Source organism: Pelodiscus sinensis, chromosome 23 (assembly GCF_049634645.1).
Source record: "Pelodiscus sinensis isolate JC-2024 chromosome 23, ASM4963464v1, whole genome shotgun sequence".
NCBI lineage: Eukaryota > Metazoa > Chordata > Testudines > Trionychidae > Pelodiscus > Pelodiscus sinensis.
In genome coordinates this window covers 15,263,124-15,290,440 of record NC_134733.1, presented here as the reverse complement: position 1 = coordinate 15,290,440, position 27,317 = coordinate 15,263,124, and the positions used below count along the sequence as shown (strand labels likewise).

The following is a 27,317-nucleotide window of genomic DNA, read 5'->3' as shown; positions in this document are numbered from 1 at the left end:
CAGCGGCCGTGACCGGCCCGCGCATGCACTGAGCACCCTGGGGGCAGGCCCGCGCCCCATGGGTGAGCCTGCGCATGCGCCCTGCCCCCGGGGGCGGCACCGCACGCCCGGGCTCAGGGCACCAAAAGGGCTCAGGCCGACCCTGCCGGCACCCTCTGGGGGGTTACCTGCATCAGGCGGCGTGGCCTGCTGTGGTACCTAGGCCCAGCGGGACAGGGCTGGGCTCTGAGCAAGAGTGAGACACCCAAGGAGGCCCCCATATTCCAGTCACGCCTCGGGCTCAGGACGTTTGCCTTTGGGCCACGCGATACAAACTCCGTGTGCGAGCAAGTCCAAGCTCCCGCTGCCCGTCCTCCCTCCCTCCCTCCCTCGCCCCACCCTCATAGCCCTAGAACCAGAGGGACTGGAGCCTCCTACCATCCTCGCAAGGCCCCGTCCTGGACACCTCGATGGCCTTCTTCTGCTGGCAGGCAGCCACCCGCAGCTCGCACGGACTGTCGTAGGTGACGCCTTCACTGCCGCACACCTGGGAGAAGGGCTGCCTCTCGCAGCGCGGGCACACGCACTGCCCGCCCACGCACTGGCTCCCGAAGGAGCAGACAGCGCTGCCGCACGACTCTGAGGGAGGGGGAGAGCGAGCGGAGAACAGGGAGGGAGAGAGAAGCGGCGTGAGACCCAGCAGAAATCGCCAGAAGGCCGTGCCCGACAGCTTCGTTACTCCTCCGAAAGGGCCCTCGCATTCCCGCAGTGCAGCAGGCCCAGCCTCACAGCGCCTCATGCTGAGGGAGCATCCAGATTTCCACTCTGAACGTATCCGTTAGTTCCTTGGCCCCAGGCAGCCGGGAAACGTCAGCCTCAGCTCTTCAGAGAGGCATTATTTGGCCCAGTGCATGCCGGGGACGCAACAGCCTCAGCGGGCCCCGGACAAGGTGTGTGTGAGAGTGCGGGGTGTGGTCGCCGTGGGCCTTAAGCAGAAGGAGTGGGCCCTCAAGCAGGAGTGGGGCTGGGATAGTCAGCACCCTCCCCCCCCCCAAGCCCTCAGAGATGCCTGGAGCACCAGGCCCAGGGCTCCGGTGGCGATTTAAAGGGCTCTGGTAGTGGCCAGACTGGCATGACTCCAAAGCCTTTGGCTGAGCTATGCCAGCCAAGGACCTGGACCAGGTAAAAAACGGCTGTGGCTGGCTTGGTTCTAGTTCCAGCCTGGGATGGAAACAATTCCATCCGCCAGCCCATGGCCTGACATCGATCTGCTCCCCCACCGCCGGCAGACACGAAGGCTAGGATTGCTCCTGGAGGCCTCCTTTCCTGGGTGCTTAAGTTGATGCACCTTAAAGGAGCCTGGTTTTTAGGAAGCGTCTAGCATTTGACCTCGGGAAGATGCCTCAAATTGGCTGCCCCCCTTCCCAAAATGAAAGCACCCAAAGTCACCTGTGAAAATTAGGCTAGTTTCTTGTTGGGATCCAAACGTCTCTGGATTTTATTCCTCTCCCCAGGGAGGGTGGCAGGGAAGTAACGGGAAGGGTTAAGAAAGGAATGCGAGGGCATGGGAGTAGGACAGGCGCCCCTGCAGACTCACTGCAGTCTCCTTGCGCAGCCACCTGGATGTCGGCCTGCTGCGTGCATGCCCGGACATGGAGTTCGCACTCGCTGCCGTAGGTGTTCCCGTCCGTGCCGCAGACCGGCTGGGCGGAGAAGACGCATTCGGTTGGGCACACGCACCTGCCCGTCTCCGCCTCGCAGATGGCCCCGAACTGACACTTGCTGCAACGGTCTGCAGGAATCAACAGAAAGGGAGAAGAAACCCGGAGAGAAAGTCAAGTCACAAAGCACAGAGACCAGGCACGGAGGCCAGGGCCTGGCAGGCCAATCCAGGGGGCTCATTAGCCAGAAGGCATGGCGCATCCGCGCAGCGGGCCGGAAGGGGTTAAGCGCGCTGTACTTCTCTGCTGCCATGTGAAATGGCGAGAAGATGGACACAACAGGAAGACTAGCCTGGAGAGTGGATCGTAACTGAAGGACACACTGGCCTCGTCTGTGCAGAGCTCTTCCTGACAACTGCCCTGCATTGCTCTAGCGGGGCGTCAGCATGGAGCTTGCTCACTGTTACCCGCACAGCATCCGGAACAGCCCCAACGGCAGCTAGAACAGCTCCACCCGCACCTAGAACGTCCCCGACAGTCTGATCCCAAACCCACCCAGGCTAATGGGAACAGTCCCGTTGACCCCAATGGGCAGGGCCATACCAAATTCCTTATGATGAAAAACAGGTCATGGACCATAAAATTGGGTCTGCCCTCATGACATATGCTCTCTTACCCTATACTATAGAGATTTTATGGGGCGTTTCTCAAACTGGGGGGCCTGACCCAAAAGGGAATTTCGGAGGTGGGGTCACAAGGTTATTAGAGGGGGAGGTAACGGTTGCCATCCTTACTGCTTCGCTGCCTTCACAGCTGGGCAGCCAAAGGATGGAGGCTGCTGACCAGACACCCAGCAGCAGCAGCAGCGCACAAGTAAGAGTGGCAATGCCATCCCACGGCATCTTTACCACTGCTGGTGGCAGCTCTGCCTTCAGAGATGTGCGCCTGGCCAGCAGCTGCGGCTCTCCAGCTGCCCAGCTCTTTAGGCAGCGCTGCCCACAGCCCATCAGTAGCAGCACAGATGTAAGGGTAGCCGTACAGAAAGCCGTGTTCCTGCTACGCTGTGCGCTTGTGCAGCCGCTCAGGAGAGAGTCAAATGCTGCCCAGCTGATTAGCAAAGCACCCACAGCTAAGTGTTTTATTTCTACTGATGGTGCACATTTGTACGTGCCTCCATGTGCATAAAATTTATTCCACACATAGGTAGAAAAAAATCCACACATGAATGGATAAGATTAGAAGCAACACTGACTGCAACCCCCTCTCCAATAATTTTTCAACCCCCACAACTCCTTTCTGGGTTGTCAGGACCCCTACAGTTACAACACCGTAACATTTCAAATGGAAATAGCTGAAATCACGACATATAGAGATTTTAAAGTCTATGACCGTGAAACTGATCACAGTGGACCATGAATTTGGTAGGGCCCTACCAATGGGCATTGGATCAGGTCCAGAGATTGGAACTGAAACCAGACCCACGCAAAAAGCCACCTTGCTTCAGGTCACATCCCTCAAGCTTTTCTACCCACGGAAACGAGCAGTGTCGGAAACAGAGGGTAGAGACTTTGTGCTGGAGATGGAGAGAAAAAAAAAAAGCCCCCAGTCCTCACCTGGGATAAATGAGCACAGCTCCCCCACTGTCCCACTGATAGGACTGCATAAGAAGTATATTATATCCCTATAGCCATTTGCAACTCAAAATCTTTTACAAGCAAGCAGGACCCCTCCACGCCCTACCCCGAGGAAAGGCAGCCACCTCTGGGGTGGAACACAGCACTTTCTAAAAGCGCAGAGCTACGCTCTAGGGCAGATTTGAGCAGCAAGTCCAACGGGAATTCAGGCAGAGGAGTAAAATTAACCCCAAGTTAGGATGTGACCATGGCAACAGGGTTAGACACTTGTGGCGGGAGGAGGGGGAGATCTTCAATGCCCGTGAGGGAAAAGGCAAAGAAAAATAATGGAAAAGATTTAAAATAGCCAGACTGAACACGAGGGGCATGCTGGAGGGGTGGGGGCTGAACCTCTGGAGAGCTGTGTGAGCCACAGAGATAGCCGCATGAGTAACCCCTTCAGTGGCATCCATCAACACCTGCCTGACCCCGAGCTCCGCCGTCGCTCTAGGTGCCGGTGGGACCAATCGGAGGAGGCAGCTCTCTCTTCTTAACGCAATGTCAAGGCAGCAGTCAAATGCCATCCAACCCGCCGCCGTGCCCTCCCAACGCTCACCAGGGGCCCCAGTGGCTGCAACGGGGGGAGGAAGGAGCTGGGTGAGCAGAGAAGGAAGGAGATGCACTCAGAGCCATAAAACCCATCAGGGCCAGGGGTAATTGTGATGAAATGTCACCCGAGTTACACGCATTACAGCTGAAAACGGGGCTGGAGCAAGCCAGGGCCGAGTGCAATTACAAAAGGTGATAAATTATCCTGGTAGCAGCAGCCAAAGAGAGACCAGGGCTACAACTCAGGCAGCTTGCAAATCTCCTGGGGGTGGAAGGATTTGCTCCAACTGCCTGGGAGAGCTAGGGGGTGGCAGAGCAGGATTTAGGTGACAGGGCTGTAGAAATGAGGGGGAGAGGAGTGCTGGATCCTAGGTGCTTCTGGAGCCTGTTGGTCTGAGTGGAAGGTGAGGCTGGTGCATGGGCGTCAGGTATGTAAGGCAGGGGAAGGGCTCTGCCTTCCCAAACCGCCAGGCATAGCCCCGCCCACACTCCGCCCCCAGAGCACCTACTGTAGGCATTCCAAGGGAAGAGTGTTGCTGCCCCAGCGCCCGCTCTCCCTGCGCTCCAGCACCGGGGAGGCCAGGCCTGGCCGGGGGGTGCGCCCTCCTCCCCCATCCAGTGCTCTGGGGCTAGAGAGGCCGGGCCTGGCTGCACAGTGCAGCACACCCTGCCTCCTCCCTCTTGGGTGCTCCATGTGGCCCGGTCCGGCCTCTCCAGTCCTGCAGCACCAGGGGAGGAAGCAGGCATGGTTTGTTGCGCCACACGGCCCGGCCTGGCCCAGCCTCCTCCATACCCCCACCCGATGCTCGAGAGGATGGGCTGGGCTCAGCCAGCGCAGTGTGTGCCCCTCCTCTCCCGTCCCCTCCCCTCCCCGAGGTTGGAAGGGGGGAGCACGCACGTAGCGCGCCACCCCGCCTCCTGAGGGGTGGGGTTTGCCTCCCCCAGCCCTGCCTTCACCACCCGCCCATGGGCCGGTGCTGCTCATTGGGCATTTCCATTGCCGCAGCCCGCTCCAGTCCTGCACCCCGCTGCTTGCAGAGAGAACAAGGGGCATGTCATTTACCCAAAGCCACTCGCTGGCCCTGCCCCCACCCCACATGCCTCACCTTGAGAAAAGCAGGGCTGCTCTGCTTCATCGGGTCAGACTGACCCAGACTAGGCGAGTGCTCTGCCCCTGGGGGGTGAACCCCTTTTCTGGAATGTACGGACCAGAACCCCCTGGAGTGGTGTGAAGCAGAGATCCCCCCACGACAGCCACCGTGGCCCGCAGGCTGGCAAAGAACGGCCTGCAGCCCAGCTCGGCAGCCTTTCCCCGCCAGAGAGTCACGGTAGGCATGTCCCCACAGGTGCCTGGCCGCAGCCTGGCATGTTGCAGGCCCCAAGGGTTATTTTGGGTCCCACCGATTTCCTGCAGGACAGGCTCAGAAGGACCCTGCAAACGTGGGGTGACCATGGAGACGTGGCAGCAGGAGACAACGGGGGCTGCATCCGTGGCTGCTGGAGGAGGCTGAAACGCAGGCTGGACTCATGGGATGAAAAGCCTCTTGCTGAGCAAACTCCGGCTTCCGGCGGAGGCCAGCCACCCTCCTGGGCTGCACAAATCCCACCAGACACCCAGTGCTGAGGGCTGAGTCTCGGGGGCTGGGGGCTGTCAAACCCAAACTTAAGCCCTGGAGCAACTAAGCCCTAGAATACGGCTGCGGATCCCAGCGTCCCGCAGCAATGGCAAGGGAAGGGCAATTGCCTCCCTGCACTAGGTGGGGAGAAGAGCAAAGTCTCCAGACCAGGCCTGGGAAGACCCTGGGAACAGGGAGTTGCCAAGGGAGGGTGACCCGTGCTTCACAGACCCGCGGCCGGGGCACTGGGCACCTCTCAAGCCGCGGGCAGCACCGTGTCATGCCGTGACCCTGCCGGTTTACCTGCATGGGATGAGATTGTAATTCACAGCCACACGGCATCTCTCCCTGTATTGACTGTCTGCGCAATGCAGGCACCAGGCCGGGACATTCAGCCCTGGCACTGCCAGCAGGCCCGCCCATAGGAGGGAGATGGGGGGCACAGAGGGCAGTTGCTCTGGGCCCCAGCTATTCAAAAGGGCTTGGCATTCGGCTGACGGGGGGGGCATGACAAAGTGCAGCACGTTCTGGCTGCCCCCGCCTCACCCCTTCTGCTTGAGGCCACACCCCCTTCAGAGTGCACAGAGCCAGGCCCCTGCCACCCTGCCCAGGGCCTGGGTGAAGCTGTCTGCAGGACAGTCCCCTGCCAGCCCACCCCTCGGCTCTCATGACCCTGGCCTGTTCAGTGATGCACCAGTTAACTTCCTCTCTCAAGTGAGCATCCCCTCCCCCCTTCCATTCAGTTCACCAGGAGCTTGGCTCGAGGAAGATTTTTCTCATTTTACTTTCACGCAGCAGCTGTTGCTTTGGATGCAAGTGGGAAAAGACAAAAAAAAAGAAAAGCCACCCACAAAACCCATGACTGGTGAGCATGGTCTGTTGGTGGGGCTCTTTCTATCTATAGCCTGCCATTTTCAGCCCACTAGTGGGTTTCAGAAGTGGGCAGAGAGGCAGTTGAAGGCAGGATCTATGGAATAGAATCATAGAATCATAGAATAATAGGACTGGAAGGGACCTCGAGAGGTCATCGAGTCCAGCCCCCCGCCCTCAAGGCAGGATCAAGCTCCGTCTACACCATCCCTGACAGATGTCTATCTAACCTGTTCTTAAATATCTCCAGAGAGGGAGATTCCACTACCTCCCTTGGCAATTTATTCCAATATTTGACCACCCTGACAGTTAGGAATTTTTTCCTAATGTCCAATCTAAACCTCCCCTGCTGCACTTTAAGCCCATTACTCCTTGTCCTGTCCTCAGAAACCAAGAGGAACAAATTTTCGCCTTCCTCCTTGTGACACCCTTTTAGATATTTGAAAACCGCTATCATGTCCCCCCTTAATCTTCTTTTTTCCAAACTAAACAAGCCCAGTTCATGAAGCCTGGCTTCATAGGTCATGTTCTCTAAACCTTTAATCATTCTTGTCGCTCTTCTCTGTACCCTTTCCAATTTCTCCACATCTTTCTTGAAATGTGGCGCCCAGAACTGGACACAGTACTCCAGCTGAGGCCTAACTAGTGCAGAGTAGAGTGGCAGAATGACTTCACGAGTTTTGCTTACAACACACCTGTTGATACAACCTAGAATCATATTTGCTTTTTTTGCAACAGCATCACACTGTTGGCTCATATTCAACTTGTGGTCCACTATGACCCCTAGATCCCTTTCCGCCATGCTCCTTCCTAGACAGTCGCTTCCCATCTTGTATGTATGGAACTGATTGTTCCTTCCTAAGTGGAGCACTTTGCATTTCTCTTTATTAAACCTCATCCTGTTTACCTCTGACCATTTCTCTAACTTGCTAAGGTCATTTTGAATTATGTCCCTATCCTCCAAAGAAGTTGCAACCCCACCCAGTTTGGTATCATCTGCAAACTTAATAAGCGTACTCTCTATCCCAATATCTACATCATTGATGAAGATATTGAACAGTACGGGTCCCAAAACAGACCCTTGAGGAACTCCACTTGTTATCCCTTTCCAGCAGGATTTAGAACCATTAACAACAACTCTCTGACTACGGTTATCCAGCCAATTATGCACCCACCTTATCGTGGCCCTATCTAAGTTATATTTGCCTAGTTTATCAATAAGAATATCATGCGAGACCGTATCAAATGCCTTACTAAAGTCTAGGTATATGACATCCACCGCTTCTCCCTTATCCACAAGGCTCGTTATCCTATCAAAGAAAGCTATCAGATTAGTTTGGCATGACTTGTTCTTCACAAACCCATGCTGGCTATTCCCTATCATTTTATTACCTTCCAAGTGTTTGCATATGATTTCCTTAATTACCTGCTCCATTATCTTCCCTGGGACAGACGTTAAACTGACCGGTCTGTAGTTTCCTGGGTTGTTCTTATTCCCCTTTTTATAGATGGGCACAATATTTGCCCTTTTCCAGTCTTCTGGAATCTCCCCTGTCTGCCATGATTTTTCAAAGATCATAGCTAAAGGCTCAGATACCTCCTCTATCAGCTCCTTGAGTATCCTGGGATGCATTTCATCAGGACCAAGAAGATAGGCCCATGGGCAGGTGGCACCCCATCCTAAAGCAAGGGTGTTTACATCCCTTCCACATGACAGTCTTCTCTCAGGTAACTGCTGATATTCTTAATGCACAAATCAGTGCTTCTCACCCCTCCTCACTGCTTTGCTATCCTGCAGCAGGGAGTTCCATGGGTGAACCATGCATTGTGCAAAAACGGCCTTCTTTTCGAGGCGTTACATTTGCAGCCCTTTCATCACAGTAAGCATCCTGCCTGTGTAACTCTGTGCTCAGGGACTGCAATGTGATCCTGCCCTCAGAAACTAAACAGCGAGCCCAAACTTTGGCTGTGGCACTCTGCACACCCCACACAACTGTCCCCTACCAGGTCATGGCATATACAGCAGGGCAGCAGCTCACGCTAACCCCTGGGCTATGTCTACATTGGCACCCCTTTCCGGAAAAGGGATGCTAATGAGACCAGTCGGAATTGCAAATTCTGCAGGGGATTTAAATATCCCCTGCGGCATTTGCATTTACACGGCTGCCGCTTTTTTCCAGCTCGGGGTTTTGCCAGAGAAAAGCGCCAGTCTAGACACGATTTTCCGGAAAATAAGCCCTTGAAAGTAGGAATAAGGGATCTTCCGGAAAAGGGCTTATTTTCCGGAAAAACGCATCTAGACTGGCGCTTTTCTTCAGCAAAACCCCAAGCCGGAAAAAAGCAGCAACCATGTAAATACAAATGCCGCGGGGGATATTTAAATCCCCCGCAGAATTTGTAATTCCGACTGGTCTCATTAGCATCCCTTTTCCAGAAAGGGGTGCCAATGCAGACACAGCCCTGGAGTGTAGCATACAAGCATTAAGACTGCTAGCAGAATAACCTGTTTTGTCATAAACACAGTCGTCTCAATACCACCCAAGCAACTCCCATGACTTCAGTCGGCTGGCGAGGGTGAAACGGAAACAGAGCACGGCTGAGGGATGTAAAGCAGTGGGATTAAGAGAGAGCAAGTACAGTGGGATGGCACTCACCTCATGTGAGCACCCCTCGTCTGGTCACGTGTGTTTGCCTGCACCCCTGGTTACAAGCCTTTTTGGCTACTCAGCCCTCTGGCGAAGTCACACTCTTTCATGTAACCACAAACCCCTTCTGGGGTATATCTCTAACAGGGGCTCAACCCTCTGTACAGTGTCTCTCCAGGTCCAGTCCCTCAGTCTGTTTCTCCACTCAGTAGGAGACCGCGTTCTCAGCAGCTCCCCATGTCAAGCTGTGCCTGGTTCTGCAAGCCCAGCCCAGCCCCCTTGACCTTCTCCCTTCAGGTCTGGGCTGCAACTGAGCTGCCTCTAATTCTGCAGCACCTTTTGTAGTCCTCTCTGGCCCCTGATTGGCCGGTTCCTCCAGAGCCTCTCTGTCCTCCTGGAGGACTTCTCTATGGCCCTTTTGGCCTTAGGGCCTAGCCCCATTACAACAAGGGTCACCATGCATGGGTATTTGGTTCTTTGGTGCATTCCAAAACGCACAGGAAAGGCTTTTATGAGCCCTTTGGCCACACGGTTTTGTGGGATGCTGCAGCTGGAGGGAGCGACGGTGCTCAATCCTCCCTAGGCAGAGAAATGTGCATCAACTGGCTAAGGGGTGAACGCATTCCTGTAGGGGGGCGGGGGAGGAGAGGGACAGTTTCTCTCTAGCAGGGGGCAGGCACGTCGTAATACACCCTCCTGCTGCTGCCAATAGTGAGACGAAGGAGGAGAAAGCTGCTCAGAATCCTGCCCCAGCATCTTCACCCAGCCACTCCCGGGCAGCTCCCCCCATTTCCAACTTCTGCAGCAGCCGATTGTCCTGCGTCAGACGGGTAGAGGAGCCAGAGCAGGCTCTGCACAGGGAGGCGATTTCCGTGTCTCTGTCCCCTCCGTGCCCTGCCCCCATGTAGCAAGAAAGGGAAAATCACCAGCCCAATTGGTTCCTTTCCCCAAATCAACCCCTTCCGTTGGGGCTTTGTTCCCTGGAAGGTGAAGGAGTAACCCTCCCGTGTGGCAGGTAGCAGCTGATTGTGTTCTTCTCGCTGCTCGCCGGGGGCCTGCACTGCCGTCTGAGTGGGTGCGGGCCCGGCAAGGAGAACAGGGAGAGGCAAGCCATGGCCAGATACACACAGACACATGCTTCACCCCAGAGACGTTCCTGGCCTGAGAAACAGGTCATTTCCACACACAGCTCAGTGGGGCTGGCAGCACGGGGGGCATATGCGGCGCAGACATTTCATTTCAGCCCCGATCCCGCTTGCCTGTCAAGTTTTGATGAACAGTGACAGCCACAAACTTCTGCAGCTGCAGCTGCTTCTGCATCCTCACAAAGCAGCTCAGTGCCCTTTGCCACACCTTTCAATTCAGTTAGCCTGGCAATCCACCCAACATGGGGAAACTGAGGCCCATGGAAGACGAAACAGCAAAATCAGGAACAGGACCCAGGAGTCCTGACTCCTAATGCTTATTCCACCTGTAGGCAATGCTCCTATGGATAGAGTCCTGCACGGATACAGAATCTGTATCTGAAAAATGCACCGCGGATAGCTGCACTGACATCCGCAGACACGGATACCCACGGATACAAAGCAGGGCTCTACCGATTGACTCAGTCCTTTTTCAAGAGCAGCCCCCCGTGTTCAGCCTGTCACCCCGCTCAGTCCACCATTGGCAGCCCCTCTGCTCTTTCTACTGTCAGTAGTGCTATACCTGGATCACAAGGAAAGCCTCAGGGCTTTAGGAACTTGCTGAGACTGCCTTGACCTTTCCGCTTCAGGGTAGGGATGTTCAATTTAGTTTAATCAACTAATTGACGAGTCGATGGAATTTCCTGACAGCTCCTAATACATTTAAAAAGCAGAAGTACAGCGGGGGGGCACCCGGTGCAAGCCAGGAATCAGCTATCCCAGCTCGCATGGGGTCCCCTTCACGGCACACCAGCCATTTAAATGTATGAAGAGCCTGTTGGCTCTTAATACATTTACAAATCAGAGGTGCAGCGTCTGAGACTGGGTATGAGCTGGGAATCAGCTGATTCCCAGCTTGTGCTCGGTCCCCACTACTCCTCTGCCTCTCCGCAGGTTTTAAGCCGGCTCTCCCCGGCACCAGAGGCAGCAAGGGAGAGGGGAGAAGCGACTCGTTGAGCGACTAGTCGATTATCTGATAAGCTTATGCTTATCAGTTATCCAACTAGTCAACTAGTTGCTTACATCCCCACTCCAAGGTGGTCAGAGGCTAGAACGCTGGGCTGGACATCTGGACTCCTGGGCTCCATCCCCAGCTCTGCCGCTGACTCCTGGCACAAATCTGGGAAAGTCGCATCCCTGGGTTCTGCCTCAGTTTCCTCACCTGTCAAACGAGGAGGCAGCACCGGGTCCCTGGCGGGGGGCTGGGAGGCTAAGGGAAGTCGTGTGCGTGAAACGTGTTGGAAACTGCAGGTGCTGGGGCTAGAGAAAGGCCTGGGAGTCTCTCTTCACGGGGCCCCTTCGTTCCTACTGTGACACCAGCCTGTGGAGTCAGCAGTCAGGTGACCCACCCCCTCACCCCAGCTCCTCTAGAGCTACAGACGCCAACAGCAACCAGTGTGTGGGGGGCTGCAGCCTGCCTGCCGCAGCCTTCACCACCACAGCTGGCAAAAGGGCAGACTGGTGGGAGACCAGGGGCCCGGGGCCCGTGGAGCGGAAAGTCCCATTGCCTGCCGGAGAGGGGGGAGGAGATGGAGCTGCCCCGCTGAAAGTCAAAGACTTGGGAGTGGAGGGGGCATAAGAGTCCCCTGGGGCTGGTGGAAGAGTCTGACTGGAGTGGGGAGCATGCAGGGGGAGGGGTCACTTGTTTGGTGTCCCCATAACCCCCCCCCCCCGCCAGCTAGCCATGAGCCCTCCTGCTCCTCCTGCCCCTGGCCCAGAGCCCCGCCCCACTCACCGCAGGGCCCTTTGTGCTTCACTTTGATCTCCCTCCGGAGGACGCAGGCCATGGCGTCCAGCTCGCAGGGGTTGCCGTAGGTGCGGTTGTCGCTGCCGCAGACGGGGTCGTAGCGGCTGACGCACACCTGCTGGCACTCGCACACGGCCTCCTGGTTCTTCACCACGCAGGTGGCCCCGTAGGTGCACTCCACGCTCAGGCACGGGCTGGGCAGGCCCAGGTCTGCATGGGGGCAGGAGAGAGAGAAAAAAAAAGAATCAATGCATCAGCCACTGCCCCGCCGCCGGGACTCCCCATTGGGCGTGGAGGAGGCGAAAGCTGGGCGGGCGAAGCCCACGAGCTGGCCCCACCCTTGGACTCACACCAGCCCCAGCCGGGCCCGCACTGTCCCTGGGCGGGAGACGTCAGGATGGTGTCACAAAGACACCGCGCTCCTGCCTCGCCCAGCATCGCATGCCCCCCTGGCAGCCCAGGCATGCTGCTTGTCCCCCAGACAGGGGCAACCCCTGGGGAACGGGGGGAGGGATAAAGGGAAACAGGCTTCCCTACACAAACGCGGCTTCTCTTTCACCAGGACTCCGCAGTCTCCCCTCTGCTCCCTCCCACTTTTATTTTCTCAGGTGGCTGCAGTCAAAGTCCTGGGGATGTTGGACAGGTGCCCCGGCTTGTAGCTAGGTCCTTCCCCAGGCCCATCCCCGGGGTGTCTGGTCTCCTCCATGTGCCAGTTCCTGTCCAGGCTGCAGCCCGTGAGCAGGGCCAGAGGGGATGCCCAGTTGGGACAGGTGAAGGTGCCGCCCACAGGGGGTTTCCCCTGTGAACCCTGCATGAGGGTGGGGGCGGGGATTCCCGGGAGCTGCAATTCCCTCCCCCTGCCGGAGGCAGCAGATTGCGCGCAGGGGAGAGGTGTGTGTGTGGAGGGGGGGTTGAAGTGTGTCGCTCGTCTGGTGGCGATAAGGGGCTGCCCCACCCCCATCTCTACCGCCGCAGTGGGCAAGTCCCACCTGTAGGGCTGGAGCCAAATCACGAGCTCCGGGGTGCAGGGGAGGGCAGGGAGCAGCAGAACGTCCTGCTCCCCCTGCTCTTGCCACTGCATGTACCACAGAGGGATGGGAAACCAGGGGCCAGAGGGACTTTCATGGTCTGAAAAAGTCAGGGCAGGGTAACATCTCTCCTGCTAATGCCCTAAACCCAGCCCTCACACCAGGCCTCGCACGGACGCACCCAGCCCTTGCACCAGCATGCACACTGCAGCCCTCGCACCGGCACCCACACGGCAGCACCCAGGCCAGCCCTCGCGCCAGCACACGCACAGCAGCCCTCGCACCAGGCCTTGCACAGACGCACCCAGCCCTTGCACCAGCATGCACACTGCAGCCCTCGCACCGGCACCCACACGGCAGCACCCAGGCCAGCCCTCGCACCAGCACACTCACAGCAGCCCTCGCACCAGGCTTTGCACAGACGCACCCAGCACAGCCCTTATACCAACACCCACACAGCATCCCTTGCACCAGGCCTCACCCATACGCACACAGCCCAACCCCCACACCAGCACACACACAGATGCACACAGCCCAATCCTTGCACCAGCACACACAGCAGACCCCACTGCAGCAGCAGCACACACACATGCACACAAGCCCAATCCTTGCACTGACCCACACAGATATACGCATAGTCCGTCCCTTGCACCGACACACACGTCCATCCCTCGCACCAGCACACATATACTCAGCCCCTCACCTCCCCCACTCCAACCCGCCCAGCTCATCCTTCACACCAACCCACACAGCTACACGCCCATCCCTCGCTCCAGAACTCACCGGCAGAGACTCATCTCCATTCCTCCGACCAGCACCCACCCACATTCACACACAGCCCATCCCTCGCACCAGTATCCCCCCCAGGACTGTTCTAGCTTGTGGTGGCACCAATGCCTGCGTTCGTCTCCGACACACTGTGCTCCGTCCCTCCCTGCCACCCTCTCCCCATCTACGGCCTGTTCTTGCCCCTTCCTTTCATGGGGGGTGGGGAGAGTCTCTCGGGGCGTGTGCAGAGGGGACGAGTCTCACTCTCCGACAGGTCACTGCAGAACTGCCTGAGCTCAGGTTAAAAAGCCAGACTCGCATGCAGCAAGGGGCCGGGGCGGGCCACACTGACTTGCCTGGTGGGGGCCGAGGCTTCACTGGAGCATTGTTAGCCAGTGTGAAGCATGAAGGGTGCCCCCCAGGACTCTGCCCGGTGAGCTGGGCATGTGGACGGGCCCTGACGTCTCTCCCCTGCCTACGGCGCTACAGGCCCTACCTGCGCGTCGTGCTGCGAGGGGGAAGGGGTCCCGAGCCCGGCCAGGTGGAGAGAGCACAGATCCTGACTATTCTTTCACCTACGCAGCCCTTGCACCAGGGAACTCATGGGTTCCACTGGAGTTTGCACCAGTGCGAGAGGCAAATTGGGCCCGGCTTCCCTGCACCCCTGCGCAGTCGCCTGCCCCCGGGATTTCTGCACTGAGGTTAAGGTAAGAGCTGCGGTCGGGACCCCTGGGGCAGGCGGCAAGCACAGGGCAGGCTGCGTTTCCTTCACCGCCCAGAAGCTGGCGCTGTGGTTCAGGCTGCTTACAGGCCGCTAAAGGCAGGAGGGTGTGAACTGCTGGGGGGGAGCCGGCAGTCCCGCCAGGGGGGCGCTCCGGGAGACTCAAACCACCGCCCTGGGGAGCGAGGGGAGGGGAGAGAGAAGAAAAACGCGGCGTGAAACCCTGAAGAGGCGACGTGGCGGCGAGCCAGCGGGGACACGCAAGGCAGCAAAAGCGAGACGGGGGCCCCGGGGCCCGTGCTGGGACAGACCCGACCCGACCCAACCCGCAGCGAGAGCAGCGCAGCCACAAACCAGCGCCGGGCATGAAAGGCCAGCGCCTCCCACGGCCACACACAGAGCAGGGGCGGGTTCCACCTGGAGGCAGCCTGCCGCCTCTTGGGGCCCTTCCCCCTCGAGCTCTGGGCCGCTCTGCACAAAGCCCGGTGGAGCTCAATGCTTTGGAGTGACGGGACCACGGCGAGGGCCTTTCAGCACCCCGGCCCTGCCAGGGCCTGCTTCCCGCCAGCACCGCGGAGGGATCCTGCGGAGCAAGCCGCTCACGGGCCCAGCAACGGAGGAGGAGCAGGAGGGTCCCTGACATGGGCCGAGACGCTCAGTTCTCAGTTCCAGGAGAATGCAGTCCTGCCCATTTGCAGCATCCAAGGGTTCCGACGCATCCCCCTGCCAGCAGGCTGGGCTGCTACCTCCCGAGGTGCCATGATCGTGTGCTCCCAGGGAGGAACCCTTCTCTGCCCGACGGAAGGCTGGTTTGAATGTCGGCACAGTGCCATGTGCGTTAGGGGGACAGGGGGGTCACAGTCGGTCCCACACCATGCTGCATGCTCAGTCCTTTTCACTGGCCCAGACATGTGTGGCGCATCCACGCACGCAAACACACGCTAAGGAAGGGAGCAGGACGGGGGGAGGGGCACAGTGATCTCGAGCAGCCAGGAGTCCGCGACCATGCCGGAGCAGGACAAACATCAAATCCACCAGGAGCAGCCCGAATTGACGACTCAGCCTGGAAGAGGCCCTTGTGACAGGTAACAGGGTTCTCAGCTCACAGGAGCGTGCAGGCAAAACAGCAGCTGCCCACAACAGAGCCTGCGGTTGTGTGGCCCTCCCCAGACCCCAGCCACCTCTGAGGAAAAGATGCAAACTGGAGCAGGCATTAAAACTACCCCCTTGCACTGCAAAGCACTTTCATTCCAGGCAGGAAGTGGGTGGAGGGGGAACAAACCGGGGGCATTTTTTTTCATCCCAAGGGCTTATAACTCAGGCTAGGGAGGAGGAGAGGGTGGGGAAGAGGAAGAGAGAGACCAACATCGTAGGGAAAGCTGTTGGCTAAGGAGAAGGATAGAAAGCAGACCTCTGAGCAGAGACATCCCGGTTGGGAGCGGTAGGGTGCTGTGTGGGTGCACGTCCTTTCTCCAAACAGGCAATGCTGTAAAACACAAGACAAGAAAGAAAGAAAGAAAGAAAGAAAGAAAGAAAGAAAGAAAGAAAGAAAGAAAGAAAGAAAGAAAGAAAGAAAGAAAGAAAGAAAGAAAGAAAAGGGAAACAGACAGACACAACTACAGAGACTTTCCCTCTGCTGTCAAGCCCTGCTTCTTCCAAAGTCCTAACCCCCGTCTCCCATCTCCCCGCGCCTAAAGGCAGCTTTCAGCTCTGTCCACCCTTGTTTGGAAGCAGAAAGGAACTTAAGAAATACCAAGTGATGGGCAGGCTGGGGCTGTTTGCCTGGCTTTGTTCCCTTCCCTGACTGCTGGAACAGAGCGAGCAGCAGGGCTGAGAGTTCATTAGGCAGGTACCCGTGAAAGATTAAAGCATCGTGTTGCCATGTTAATAGGGAGCTTTTCATTCCCTACCCCTCCATAGGCTCTCGTTATTCTAAATCTTCTTCATTCCACGCTGGCGCTCAGCTGCAATCTCCCTCCAGAAGCGGAGAGTTTGTAGGCAGCCTCCAAAAAAGGGGCTTTGATAGGCACAGCAGGGCCTACAGCTGGATCCATGCCCCTAAATCCCCCGCTTTGGGCTGGTGCCACTCCGGGGCTTCCACCTTGCTGTAAAAGGAGATGCCCTCCAATTTCTACAGGGAGGTTCCTATTCCCTGCCCGCACCTGGACCTTCCCCGGGGAAGGGACTCTCTAGGGCAGTGGTCCCCAACACGGTGCCCACGAGTGCCATAGCACTCGCCGGGGCATTTATGTGCGCCCGCTGAAACATCTGGGCTGCCCCACCCCCCCCGGCGCGTGGCACATGCATGGTGCCAGCCCCGGGCACGTGGCGCATGGGCGGCCCCTACCCCGGGCGCGCAGCATATGCACGGTGTCGATCCCGGGTGCAGGGGCAGCCCCTACTCCCAGCGCACGGCACATGTGCAGTGCTGGCCCCGGGCACAGGACGCATGGGCGGCCCCTGTCCCAGGTGCACAGCACATGTGTGGTGCTGGCCCTGGGCTCAGGGTGCGTGGGCGGCCCCCACCCCTGGGCACGCGGTGCATGCGTGACCCCACCCCCGGAAGAGTGGCGCATGAGCAGCCCCGCCCCCGGACGCCCGGCACGTGAGCGGCCCCACCCCTGGGCGTGCGGCAGCCACGAAAGGTTGAGGACCACTGCTCCAGGGGGATCCCTCCCCCCAGGGCCTCTGCCCTGCTCCCTACAGTGGAGAGGGAGGGTTTGTAACAGGCACATGGGCGGGGTGGCACCTGGAGTTAACTCCTTAGAGCCTCTTTCTCTGCAGAGCAGATAGCACGGAGCCGGCTTTCCCAGCCTTGCCCCCGACGTGTCTCTACTCTGATTTGGTGGGACCCCATCTCTCCGTCCCCGCGTGTCCCTCGCAGCGGAGAAAAGGCAGGACTTGGGCAGAATGAATATACAGGGGATCCTTCTGGAGGCCGCTAGGGACAGAGCCTGTAGCTCGGGGGGGGGGGGGGGAATACTTTTTGCGGGGGGGGGCACTTCATGCATGTTGTAATGTGGTCATGGGTTGTCCCCCCAAAGGGGCAGGGCTGGGGACTAACCTCCCCACAGAGCTGTCTGGGACTGGCAAAAGGCTCGTGGCTCCTGGCCCTGTGGCTACCGTGTTGCCTGGCAGCTGCCCAGGGATGCTGTGGCTATTTAAAAGGCTCGCAGCTCCGGCCCCTGCCAGGGAGGCACCAGGACTGGGAGCCATTTCAATAGGATCCTGCTGCCTGAGCCACCGCCTGGAACTTTGGAGGCAGAGGCAGCAGGATATAAATAGAGAGCGGCCAGGTGCAGTCCGGGGGCCGGATCCGGCTCTGGGGCCACATCTTGCCCAGCCCGGCCTTAGCTTTCTCTGACTCCCCAGCTCCCTCCTGGAGCAGAACTGGGCTCTCACACATCTCCACGTCTCGGCTGCTCAAGCCTCTGACCCTGCTTCACCTAAGCCCTGGCCTGCACTACGCAGCTGACTGCACGACAGCCTCCTTGGCCAGAGGGCCCGGAAGACACGTTCATACCAGGGCTGGTGCTTTTGTGCTGGGGACAGGTGCCGAGCAAAGGCTGCACCGAGGTCGCTGCCTCCTCCTATGTAGGCCACTTCTGGCCTTGTGCTGGGTTTGAACTGGTGACCCGGAGGGGGCAGGCAGCAGTGGAGGGAAGGGGTGGGCTGACACAGGAGAAGGCCTGTGACAGAGCTACACTGCATGGTGGTGTGCTAGGAGGCAGAGCTGAGCTGTCACAGGGACTGAAATCTCCAAGTCTTGGCTGATCAAGCGTCAAACTCTGCTTCACCTCTCGCCCTGGATTTTCCTGACTCGCATCCCACGAGCACATGCTCTTGGAAGGACGAGTGTGTGGGCCTGCTCTCCTGGCTGCACAGCCTGCAGGGACAGCAACCCCATGGGGGAGAGTCCAAACAGGAGGAGAGACGCTGCCCTTCATGGGAGAGCGCAGGGCTGAACTACAGAATCGGCCAGAGGTTTGTTTCCAGGACACAGACAGGCCGAGAGGCCATGTGGACGTACAGCCGGATCCTGCCCGATCGGATGTGGGTGTCAGTCTGGGGTGACTCCACCCACGCTAGCAGAGCGGTTCCAGATTCCACCCCCAGAGACAGGGAGCTGGGTTTTCAGAAGGGCTGAGATATTAGGGGTGGATTCCAAGCCCACCGGGTTCAGGGGACGGTTTTCAACTCTCTGCAACAGGCTTTGGAACCTAAGGAACAGACTTCGAGGAGCAGCGCAACCGGAGAAGGAAGGACTGTCGCCCAGGGAAGGAAAACAACGTCCAGGGCTGCTGACTTCCACCCGCTTGCCCCCAGGCTTGCCGTAGTTGCTGTTTTCCCTAAAGTCTCAGCTCCTGGAATCCTGTGAATGTGGGAGGGGCTACATAGTCACTAGCGAGCGGGACTGCAGAGACCAATCAGTGACCCCTAACAGCTCATCAGCCAGACAAGCTCCCCAGTGGTCCTGCTTAAAAAACCATCCGCTGATTCTGTTATGCCCAGCTGATGACTGACCAGTGGCGTTTACGCCGCCAAAGCAGGGCCCAGCCAAACAGTCTTGAAAACCTGGGGTTCATCTCAGCATCTTCTCAGAAGGTTTGATAGGACACAGGAGCAGTGTGAAGAGGCAGCTGAGTCTGGCTGATAATCAAATAAATACAAGCTGAACTCAGCAGCGCTCCCGGTTCATGCCTGCCGGTGGGCTCCGTGCGATTAGCCCGTTCGGTTCCCTGGGCAGCAGCTGATTTGATAAATCGGTGGCTTCCACAGCCACAGCGACCCAAGCCCCCAGCCTATCCCACAACCCAGACCTCAAAGAGCCTCCACCAACAGCGCCCTGCTGCTCCTCCCCAGAAACGAGACAAAGACAGACGAGACCACTGGAGAGCCGCAGCGCCGGGACGAGCTCCTGATGGCGGGCACCTAGAGCTGAGAAAGGCTGGAAAATATGGCGGGGGAAGCGATGGAAGGGACTCGGGAGACTGGCACTACCCTGGGAGGCAGGATGGGCAATGGGAGCTGCTTCCGAGTGGCATGATACAGCATGTGCCTGGCAGGGAGCAGGTGGATGGGGCACATGGACCACACAGGCAAGGTGCTTCTTGTTGTTATTGTGCAAATCGTTTTCCCTGGTCCGTTACAGGGCACAGCGGAGGCGGACGACACCGGAGCAGGCAGGGAGAGAGAAACGGCAGTGACGGAGACAGAGGAGAGAGACAGAAGGCAGGAACTCAGGATCAGGCAAAAGGAAGAAGAAAGGGAGGGGGGGATCTTACTGGCCTGGAGGTCATGAAGGGGAAGAGGGGTCACCCAGTGGCTACAGGGACACGGATACAACTTACCTCTGATGTCTGGGCAGCTCCGCTGCTCCTGTGCCTTGTTATGGGAGAAAGCAGGAGGGGGCGAGGGGCATTTTCCTGCTGGGGCCGGGTGGCAAAGGGGGGAGACAAATGGGACCGCCCCAGGCCAGCTTACCACAAGGGCCCTCGTGCTTCACGGGGATGGCGGCTCTCTGCTGGCACTCGGCCTTCTGGCGCTCGCAGTCGTTGCTGTAGGTGCGGCTGTCCCTGCCGCAGACGGGCCGGTAGGCGCCGTCGCAGGCGATGCGGTCGCAGGAGCAGCGGGGGGAGCCGCGGCGGTTGAGGCACACGGCGTTGAACTTGCACTCCTCCCTGCACTTGTCTGGAACGGAAAGAGCAGGCGCCGCTTCCATCAGGGACTGGGGCGCAGGCGTCGGGCTGGCTGGGCGGGGGCTGGGCTGCCAGCAGGGCTGCCGGCTTGGGGGCCTGGCAATGGAAGGGGCATTTCCAGCCCGGAGCCACGAGGCCCCTGGTGGGGAACAGGCCGAGGCTCACATGCTCATAGACTTTAAGGTCAGAAGGGACCATTATGATCATCTAGTCTGACCCCCTGCACAGTGCAGGCCACAAAATCTCACCCACCCCTCCTAGAATAATCCTCTCACCTATATCTCAGATATTGAAGCCTTCAAATACTTTGAAGACCCCAAGATGCAGAGAATCCTCTAGCTGTGATCTGTACCCCATGCTACAGAGGAAGGCGAAAAACCTCCAGGGCCTCTGCCAATCTACCCTGGAGGAAAATTCCTTCCCGACCCCAAATATGGCGATCAGCTAAACCCTGAGCATGTGGGCAAGACTCACCAGCCAGACACCCAGAAAGTTCTCTATAGTAACTCCTATCATCCCTCCATTGACCTATTCCCACTGATAATGAATGGACAATTAGTTACCAAGATCATGTTATCTCATCAAACCATCCCCTTCATAAACCCATCTAGTTTAATCTTGAAACCAGATAGATCTTTTGCCCCCACTACTTCTCTTGGAAGGCCGTTCCAGAACCTCACTCCTCTAATGGTTAGAAACCTTCGTCTAATCTCAAGTCTAAACTTCCTACTAGCCAGCTTATATCCATTTGTTCTTGTGTCCACATTGGTATTAAGCTTAAATAATTCCTCTCCCTCCCTGGTGTAGCTATCGCATGCTACAAGGGAGAGAGCCGGGAAGATGGGACGCGAAAAGCTCTGGCTGCCCAACCGTCAACTGCGGGGGGAGAGCGACTGAGGCCCGTGGTCATTGTATCTGAGCTGCCCAAGCTCAGGGGTGGTCAGGTCCATGCTCCTGGGGACTGTCCAGCTCCCACTGATAGGCGGCTGGGCAGACTGGGAAGCGATGGTGCCTGCCCTGCCCTCCAGCGGTATCGAGTCTTCTCTGTCGTCCCTGGCAGAAGAGCCACTGGAACCCAGGGACTGCAACCTGGCCTTGGCCAGCACCCAGCCCTGCCTCAGCCATGACCAATGCTGGACTCTGCGTGCCCAGCGGGGACAGATGACAAAAGTAGGGTTGGGCTGCGGGGCCAGCGTCCCTGTCCAAGTCCAGCGGGTTGATCTGGGGCAGGAGAGCTTTTCTGGCAGGGCGAACCGGGCAGCCCTGCACCGCGAGCGCGTGCCCTCTCCCTACCGCCAGCCCCCGTGCCGAAAGGAACTTACCCTGCGGCTGGCAGTGCCCCGAGCGCACCTTCTGGATCTCCAGCCCCCGGATGGCGCCCGAGCGCCCCATGACGCACTCGTTGTCGTAGGTCGCCCCGTCGTCGCCACACACCGGCTCCCGCTTGGGAGGGCAGTTTTCGGGCCGGGAGAGCAGGTCCGCTCGGCGGGTGCGGGGGTTGACCCGGCACACCCGGTGCAGGTCATTGAGAGAGCCCTTGCAAGGGTCTGCGGGCACAGTGGAGGGGAGAGGAGAGGGATGTGCTCAGGGTCTGCTTCACATGCACAGTCCACGCCGGCAGGGTCAGGCCCTTCTAAGCCAGGCCCCATCACAACCCTGTCAAGCTGCTAGCTACACTGGGTCTCCCTTGGTTTCTACCAGGCCCTGGCTCCAGAAGGGGAGAGCCCAGGGATTCGCGGTGACAAGGAACCTTGCTGATCAAATCTGAGCCCAGACCGTCACTCTTCCACTCACTCACAGCAGAAGCAAGGGAGACTTGAGCCAAGATGGTCTGACCCTCCCCCCAGCCTCTGAACCAGGCCTGCAGCGGCTCTTTTCGTTCCAGCCCAGAGCCCCACAAACAGCTGGGGCTGAAAACGCTCCAGGATTGTCCGGGAGACTCCAGGAATTCGGGTGTCATGTGACAGAACCTCCAGGAATGTGACCCACCAAAAGTGGCCACCCTGCCAGTGCCCTTGGATCCCCGCCTGGCGGTAGAACCGGCTGACGTCCTGGCCCTCAGTCCCCCTGCCGGCCGTGCCCACGGGCGCTCTGGCTCTGTGGCCAGATGACCACTAAGACAAAGCTAAGATCAAACTCATTTCAACTGCGAGCGGGGCGAGAGCGTCGCTCAGATCGCCACACACGACCCGACCCCATCAATGACCCCACTCTGGCTTTAGACGCTCAAGGCTCAACCTCCCAACCCCTTCCCGCAATAGGCCACGGGGGGGCTGCCCCTCTAGAGCCAGGCCATGTAGGGCTGTCAACTTCCTAATCACACAAAACCCAACACTCCTGGCCCACCCTGCCCTGCCCCTACTCGCTGCATCCTTCCTCCCTCCATTGCTCGCTCTTCCCCACTCTCACTGTGCTGGGGCAAGGGGTTGGAGTGAGGGAGGCCGTTTGGGCTCTGGGTGGGGCTGGAAATGAGGGGTTCACGGTGCGGGAGAGGATTCCAGGCTATGGCAGGGGGTTGAGGTGTGTGTGGGGAGGTGAGGCCTCCAGCAGAGGGTTTGGGCTCTGGGGTGGGGCCAGAGAGAAGGGGCTTGGGGAGCAGGCGCTGGATCAGGACTGGGGCAGAGGTTGGGATGAGGGAGGGAGTTCAGGATGCAGGGTCCCAGCAGCTTTTACTGCGGCTCCCAGGGAGTGGCTGCCAGGTCCCTACAGCCTCTAGGTGCACAGGCAACCAGGGAAGTTTTATGGGCTGCCCTTGTTCCCGCAGGCCCTGCCTTTGCAGCTCCCATTGGTCACAATTCCTGGCCAATGGGAGCTGCAGAGCTGGCACCTGGGTAGGGACAGAGCACAGAGCCTCGTTGCAGCTAGGGGCTGTGGGAACCTGGCATCCGCTTCCAAGAGCAGTGCCGAGCCAGCTCCAGGCCCCTACTGTGCCGCTGACTGGACTTTGAACAGCTCGGGCAGTGGGGCCGACAGCCACCACAGGCCCTGGGGCAAGGCGTGGGGAATGGCTCTGTGCCCCCGGAAGGGGTGGGGCCTTGGGTAGAAGGGGTGGGGCCAGAGCAGCCAGCCTGGTGGGCCTGCCCCCTGCCCTCAGAGCCCAGCAGAGTGTGTGCACTCCAGTGGCAAATCAAAGGGGCCCGGGGCTCCGGCCATCACTGCAGCTACTGCAGCGGCAGCAGGAGCCCTGGGCCCTTTAGAGTTGCCGGACCGTGGGGCAACTGCCCCCCTTGCCTCCCACGCCGAGGCAGCCTCGACCAGCCCTGCCGGCATCTGTCTGACCTGCTCCTAAGGCTCAGCTCTAAGCTACCTGGCACACTCGCTGCATGAGGCCTTCCCATCTGCTCCCTGCCGTGGGCGGTTGGGCTGGGAAATCCAAGCCTAGGAGGGAAGGTCCCAGAGGAGAGGGGGGCAACATGCCCTCCTCCCCCACTATAACCTGGGTTTATCCGGCTCGCCCGCACCGCCGATCGCTGCTCCCATTAGCATCCTAACCACACAGCCCAAACGGACGCCAGCTACGTGCTAATCCCATCACAAGTCCTGGGCTTTGGATTCTTTTGCCAAGTGCAAGTACCTGGATAGCACCCAGCCAGACGCACAGACACCGGATTGAATTTCTCTCCCCTTTGAATCGGAACACACTGAACTCCCTGCATGCCCTACAGCCCCCACTGCTCCGGGGAAACCAAAACCACATTCCCCAGCCAGCTGGGAGAACCCCCACTGCCCCCCAAGCTGGCCCAATCCAGAGCCATAGCTCAGCTCTGTGCTCACTTCCAACTCTACAATCGCAGGCAGGAGAACAAGACTCTCCTTGGGACTTTGGTCCAAGGTCTGGCCCCCGCGATGAAAAGGTTTGTGAACACCCGGCCTCCCCCCTCCCATCTGAAATTGCCCCCTGCTGCCCTCGGGCCTTGGTTCCACTGCTCTGCATCGCCCCCTGTTAGGAACCGGTTCTGACGCGCCACATGGCCACCCCACCCTGAATTCTCCTGGGTATTTTCACCCCCCCCCCAGGCACTTGCAACAGTTCTGCTCCTTTAGGGCTCAATTCTGCGAGGGGCTGAGTGCCAGGGAATTGGTGAGGGCCAAAGGGAATCACGACCTTGCAGCCCCGGCTCCTAGTTCTTCTCTTTCCTCCTCTGCCAGCCCCTCGCTTTCCTCTTCTTTGAATTCCCGTCTGTCTTGTGCAAGGGTGAGGAACCTAAGGCCTGAATCCGGCCCCTGAGTCTTAGGGCTCCCCCCGACATTAGGGAGCCCACGCTGGCGCTCCAGTCCCCTTGCCGCCCCCCGCATGGGGCCGGAGCCACAAAATAATATTAGCCTGGGCCATCCCAGGCTCTGGGTGCGAGGGGAATGTGGGGAGGGGCTTTCTCCTTCGCGCTCAGGGGCCACATCAGAGGGGTTGTTTTTCAGTCTTGTATTTTTTTGCTTCTCACTTGTCTGTGGCCCCCGACTGGTTTTCCTATGGGTCAGCGGCCCCCGGCCCAAAAAGGGTTCCTCAGCCTTGGTCTAGCGAGCGCCTCCCAATACTCAGCTGCCCAACATGCAGCCTCCAGGTGCCATCTGGAGAGTGCCCCCCGGCCCCACGAGCCGCGCTCCCAGACACACACGCGCGCCCTGCCCGCCCTTGGGGTCATTTCGTGACGACGCGGCAACGTGGTGGATTGCAAAAACGAACAGCCCTTCCGGCGCCCAGCCTCCCCCTGCCCCCACGATTCGAGAGGGGGAGCCCGGCACGGGTCCTGCTCACTCTGCCTAAGGGACACGGTCACTCTGCATTGCCAAGCTGCGCAGCAATACTGAAGCAGGGCTGGAGACACGGCCCAGGGAGCAATGTCTCTCTGGATGCGGATGGGCTCCTTTCATAAGGAAAGTGGCCTGTGTCCTCAGGGCCTATGACCTAGGCCGCTGGAGAAGTGGTTTGGCAGGAGAGGCCTGCAGTCAGTTCAGGGCAGGGAACGGGGAGGGGTGGGGCACACCAGGGGGGGTGGCAGCCAGAGCCGCAGGCCCTTTAAATTGCCGCCGGAGCGCGCTCCATGCGGCTGCGAGGGCTGCTGGCGGGAGCGGGGGGGGGGCGCATGGAACCTTCTGGGCAGCCTGCCCAGCCCCACCCCTTCTGCCGAGGCACCGCCCCTTCCGGAAGTGTGGAGCTAGGCCCCTCCCACGCCACTGTGGGCCCTGCTGAGGGCAGGAGGGGGCGGGTGTGGCAGGGGCGGGGCATCAGGGGCTGCACCTGCCTTTCAGGTCACTAACCACAGGCCTGTGTCCGGCTGGTGCTGAGAGGCTCCTCGGGAAGCCGTGCTCTCCCTGTCCCAGCCCACACTCGGGGGCGGTGTCCTACCGCCCAGACGCCGTTTCCTTAGGCGATGGGAAGCCATCGGTCGGGTAGCCCCCGCTCCCGGCCCGACTGCCAGGCGGCCCCCGTGGCAGGAACCGAGACCTCAGAGGAAACGTGCCGCCGCAGTGACTCTGGGGTGGGGCGGGGGAGTGATCGCGCAGTCCGGACTCTGAGCGCCATCGCTCTGCGCGGGGCTCGTCTTGCTCCCCGATGCTTAGGCTGATCTTAGAAGCCCCCGCAGGAAGGAACCGGCCCACTGTGATTTGGCCTCTAGCGGTGTGAGGGCCTGATTCCTCCCCCAGCCTTTCCCAGGGCACCAGCCTCGACCCCGCAGCGTTTCCTGCTTATTCCCGACGCGGGTAAAGCTGAGCGGGGCTGGGGCACCGCATGGCGCTTTAATTCCATAGTCAGAGCTCAACGCACTTCCTGGAGCTCTGAGGGCAGCCAGCCAGCCGGCCGGCCCAGCACTGCCTGGGAGGGGACCCGCCATGGCCATTCCCTCTGCAGGGCAGACGGGGATTTAAGGGTGTCAGCTACAGCACATTCTCCCCCTGGGGCTGGAAGTGCCTGCCCCGACCCGGAGCGCGCGGGCTGCCCCGGCGCAGGCGGGCGCCTCACCGCAGGGCCCGTCCACCTTCTTGAAGATGTTCTCCTGCTTGTCACAGGCGTGCTTGTGGAGGTGGCACTCGCTGCGGTAGTCCTTGCCATCGCTGCCGCACACCGTGCTCTCGGCCACGCCGCTGCAGGAGGACGGGCAGATGCACTTGGCCGACTGGCCGTCCGTGGAGCGGGCGCAGGTGCTGCCGAAACTGCAGGTCACCTCTGCGCAGGGGTCCTTGGAACCTGGGGAGAGAAGGGACATGGTGCTGCTGCGGGGACCCGGCATGGACCCCTCCCCGTGGTCCGTCCATGTCCCTTCTTCCTCCCTTCGTTAGCCTTCCTCTCCTCCTGCCGCCCCACCACGCCGCGGGAAAGGGGAGCAGGATGGACAGGTCCCTCCCCCGCCCTGCCTAGGCCAGGGCAGCCCCGTCGCGCCCAGCAGCGCCTGCAGCCAGCAGCAGCTCCGGATTAAGTGCAGGGCTTTCACGCAAATCAGTCTCCTCCCGCCCTCGGCAGCCTGCGGTTTGCAGGTGGCCAGTCGGCTTCTGCCAGCCACTGAGCGGAACAGGGCGGCCCCGGCTGGCAGAGAAGGAAGCGTCTAGATCCCAGCTGGAAGGCAGAGCGGCAAGGGCCCAAATCCAGCTCGGCTGCCACAGGGCCTGTGCGAGGGAAGGTCCCAACTCAACCCCACTGGCGGCTCTGGCAACGCGAGGCCCAACCCGCCCCTGTGTGAGCACCCGGGACGCAGCCAGGCGACCGCCACCGGCAGCCACCTCCAGGCAGATCCCCGGGGGTGTAGCCCCTTGCAGATCATGTGTCCCCTGACGAAATCTAGAGGGGCTGGCTGGCTGACCGGCACACGGGTGTCACTGGCGCAGGCCTGCAGACACGGGGAGGCAAAAGAGGCAACTGCTCCCGCGCCCAGTGATTCGAAAAGGCTCCCAACTGCTGCCTCTGCTACTGCAGCAGCGGTGGTGGCCGTAGCCTCAGGCCCTTTGCATTGTCACTGCAGCCCTGCACGGCTTGCTCTGGGCAGCCCTGAAAGGCTGGCAGGGGGAGGCTAGCCCTAGCCCCACCCCTTCTGCCTGAGGCCCCGCCCCTTCTGGGAGCATGGAGTCCCCCTCCCCTCCCCACCATCCCTGGGGCCCAGCAATTCTGTCAGCCCCCCCGCCCGCACGGGCAATTTTATGGCACCACCAAAGCGTCTGGCGACCAAGTGATCACAGACAGGTGAGG

At 59.4% G+C, this 27,317-nt stretch overlaps 1 protein-coding gene across 3 annotated transcripts in view; it reads right to left on the bottom strand.

Moving 5' to 3' along the window:
- The window catches only part of AGRN (agrin), a 265,314-nt gene that overhangs the window by 55,580 nt on the left and 182,417 nt on the right, over nt 1-27,317 (bottom strand). For all 3 annotated transcript variants that reach the window (XM_075906396.1, XM_075906397.1, XM_075906398.1), the window contains 6 exons: nt 26,100-26,324; nt 21,463-21,687; nt 19,926-20,132; nt 11,913-12,134; nt 1,577-1,771; nt 418-618 (listed from right to left, as the gene is read on the bottom strand). In XM_075906396.1, the coding sequence (XP_075762511.1) occupies nt 418-618; nt 1,577-1,771; nt 11,913-12,134; nt 19,926-20,132; nt 21,463-21,687; nt 26,100-26,324 (1,275 nt within the window). The remainder of the gene's footprint in view (nt 1-417; nt 619-1,576; nt 1,772-11,912; nt 12,135-19,925; nt 20,133-21,462; nt 21,688-26,099; nt 26,325-27,317) is intronic.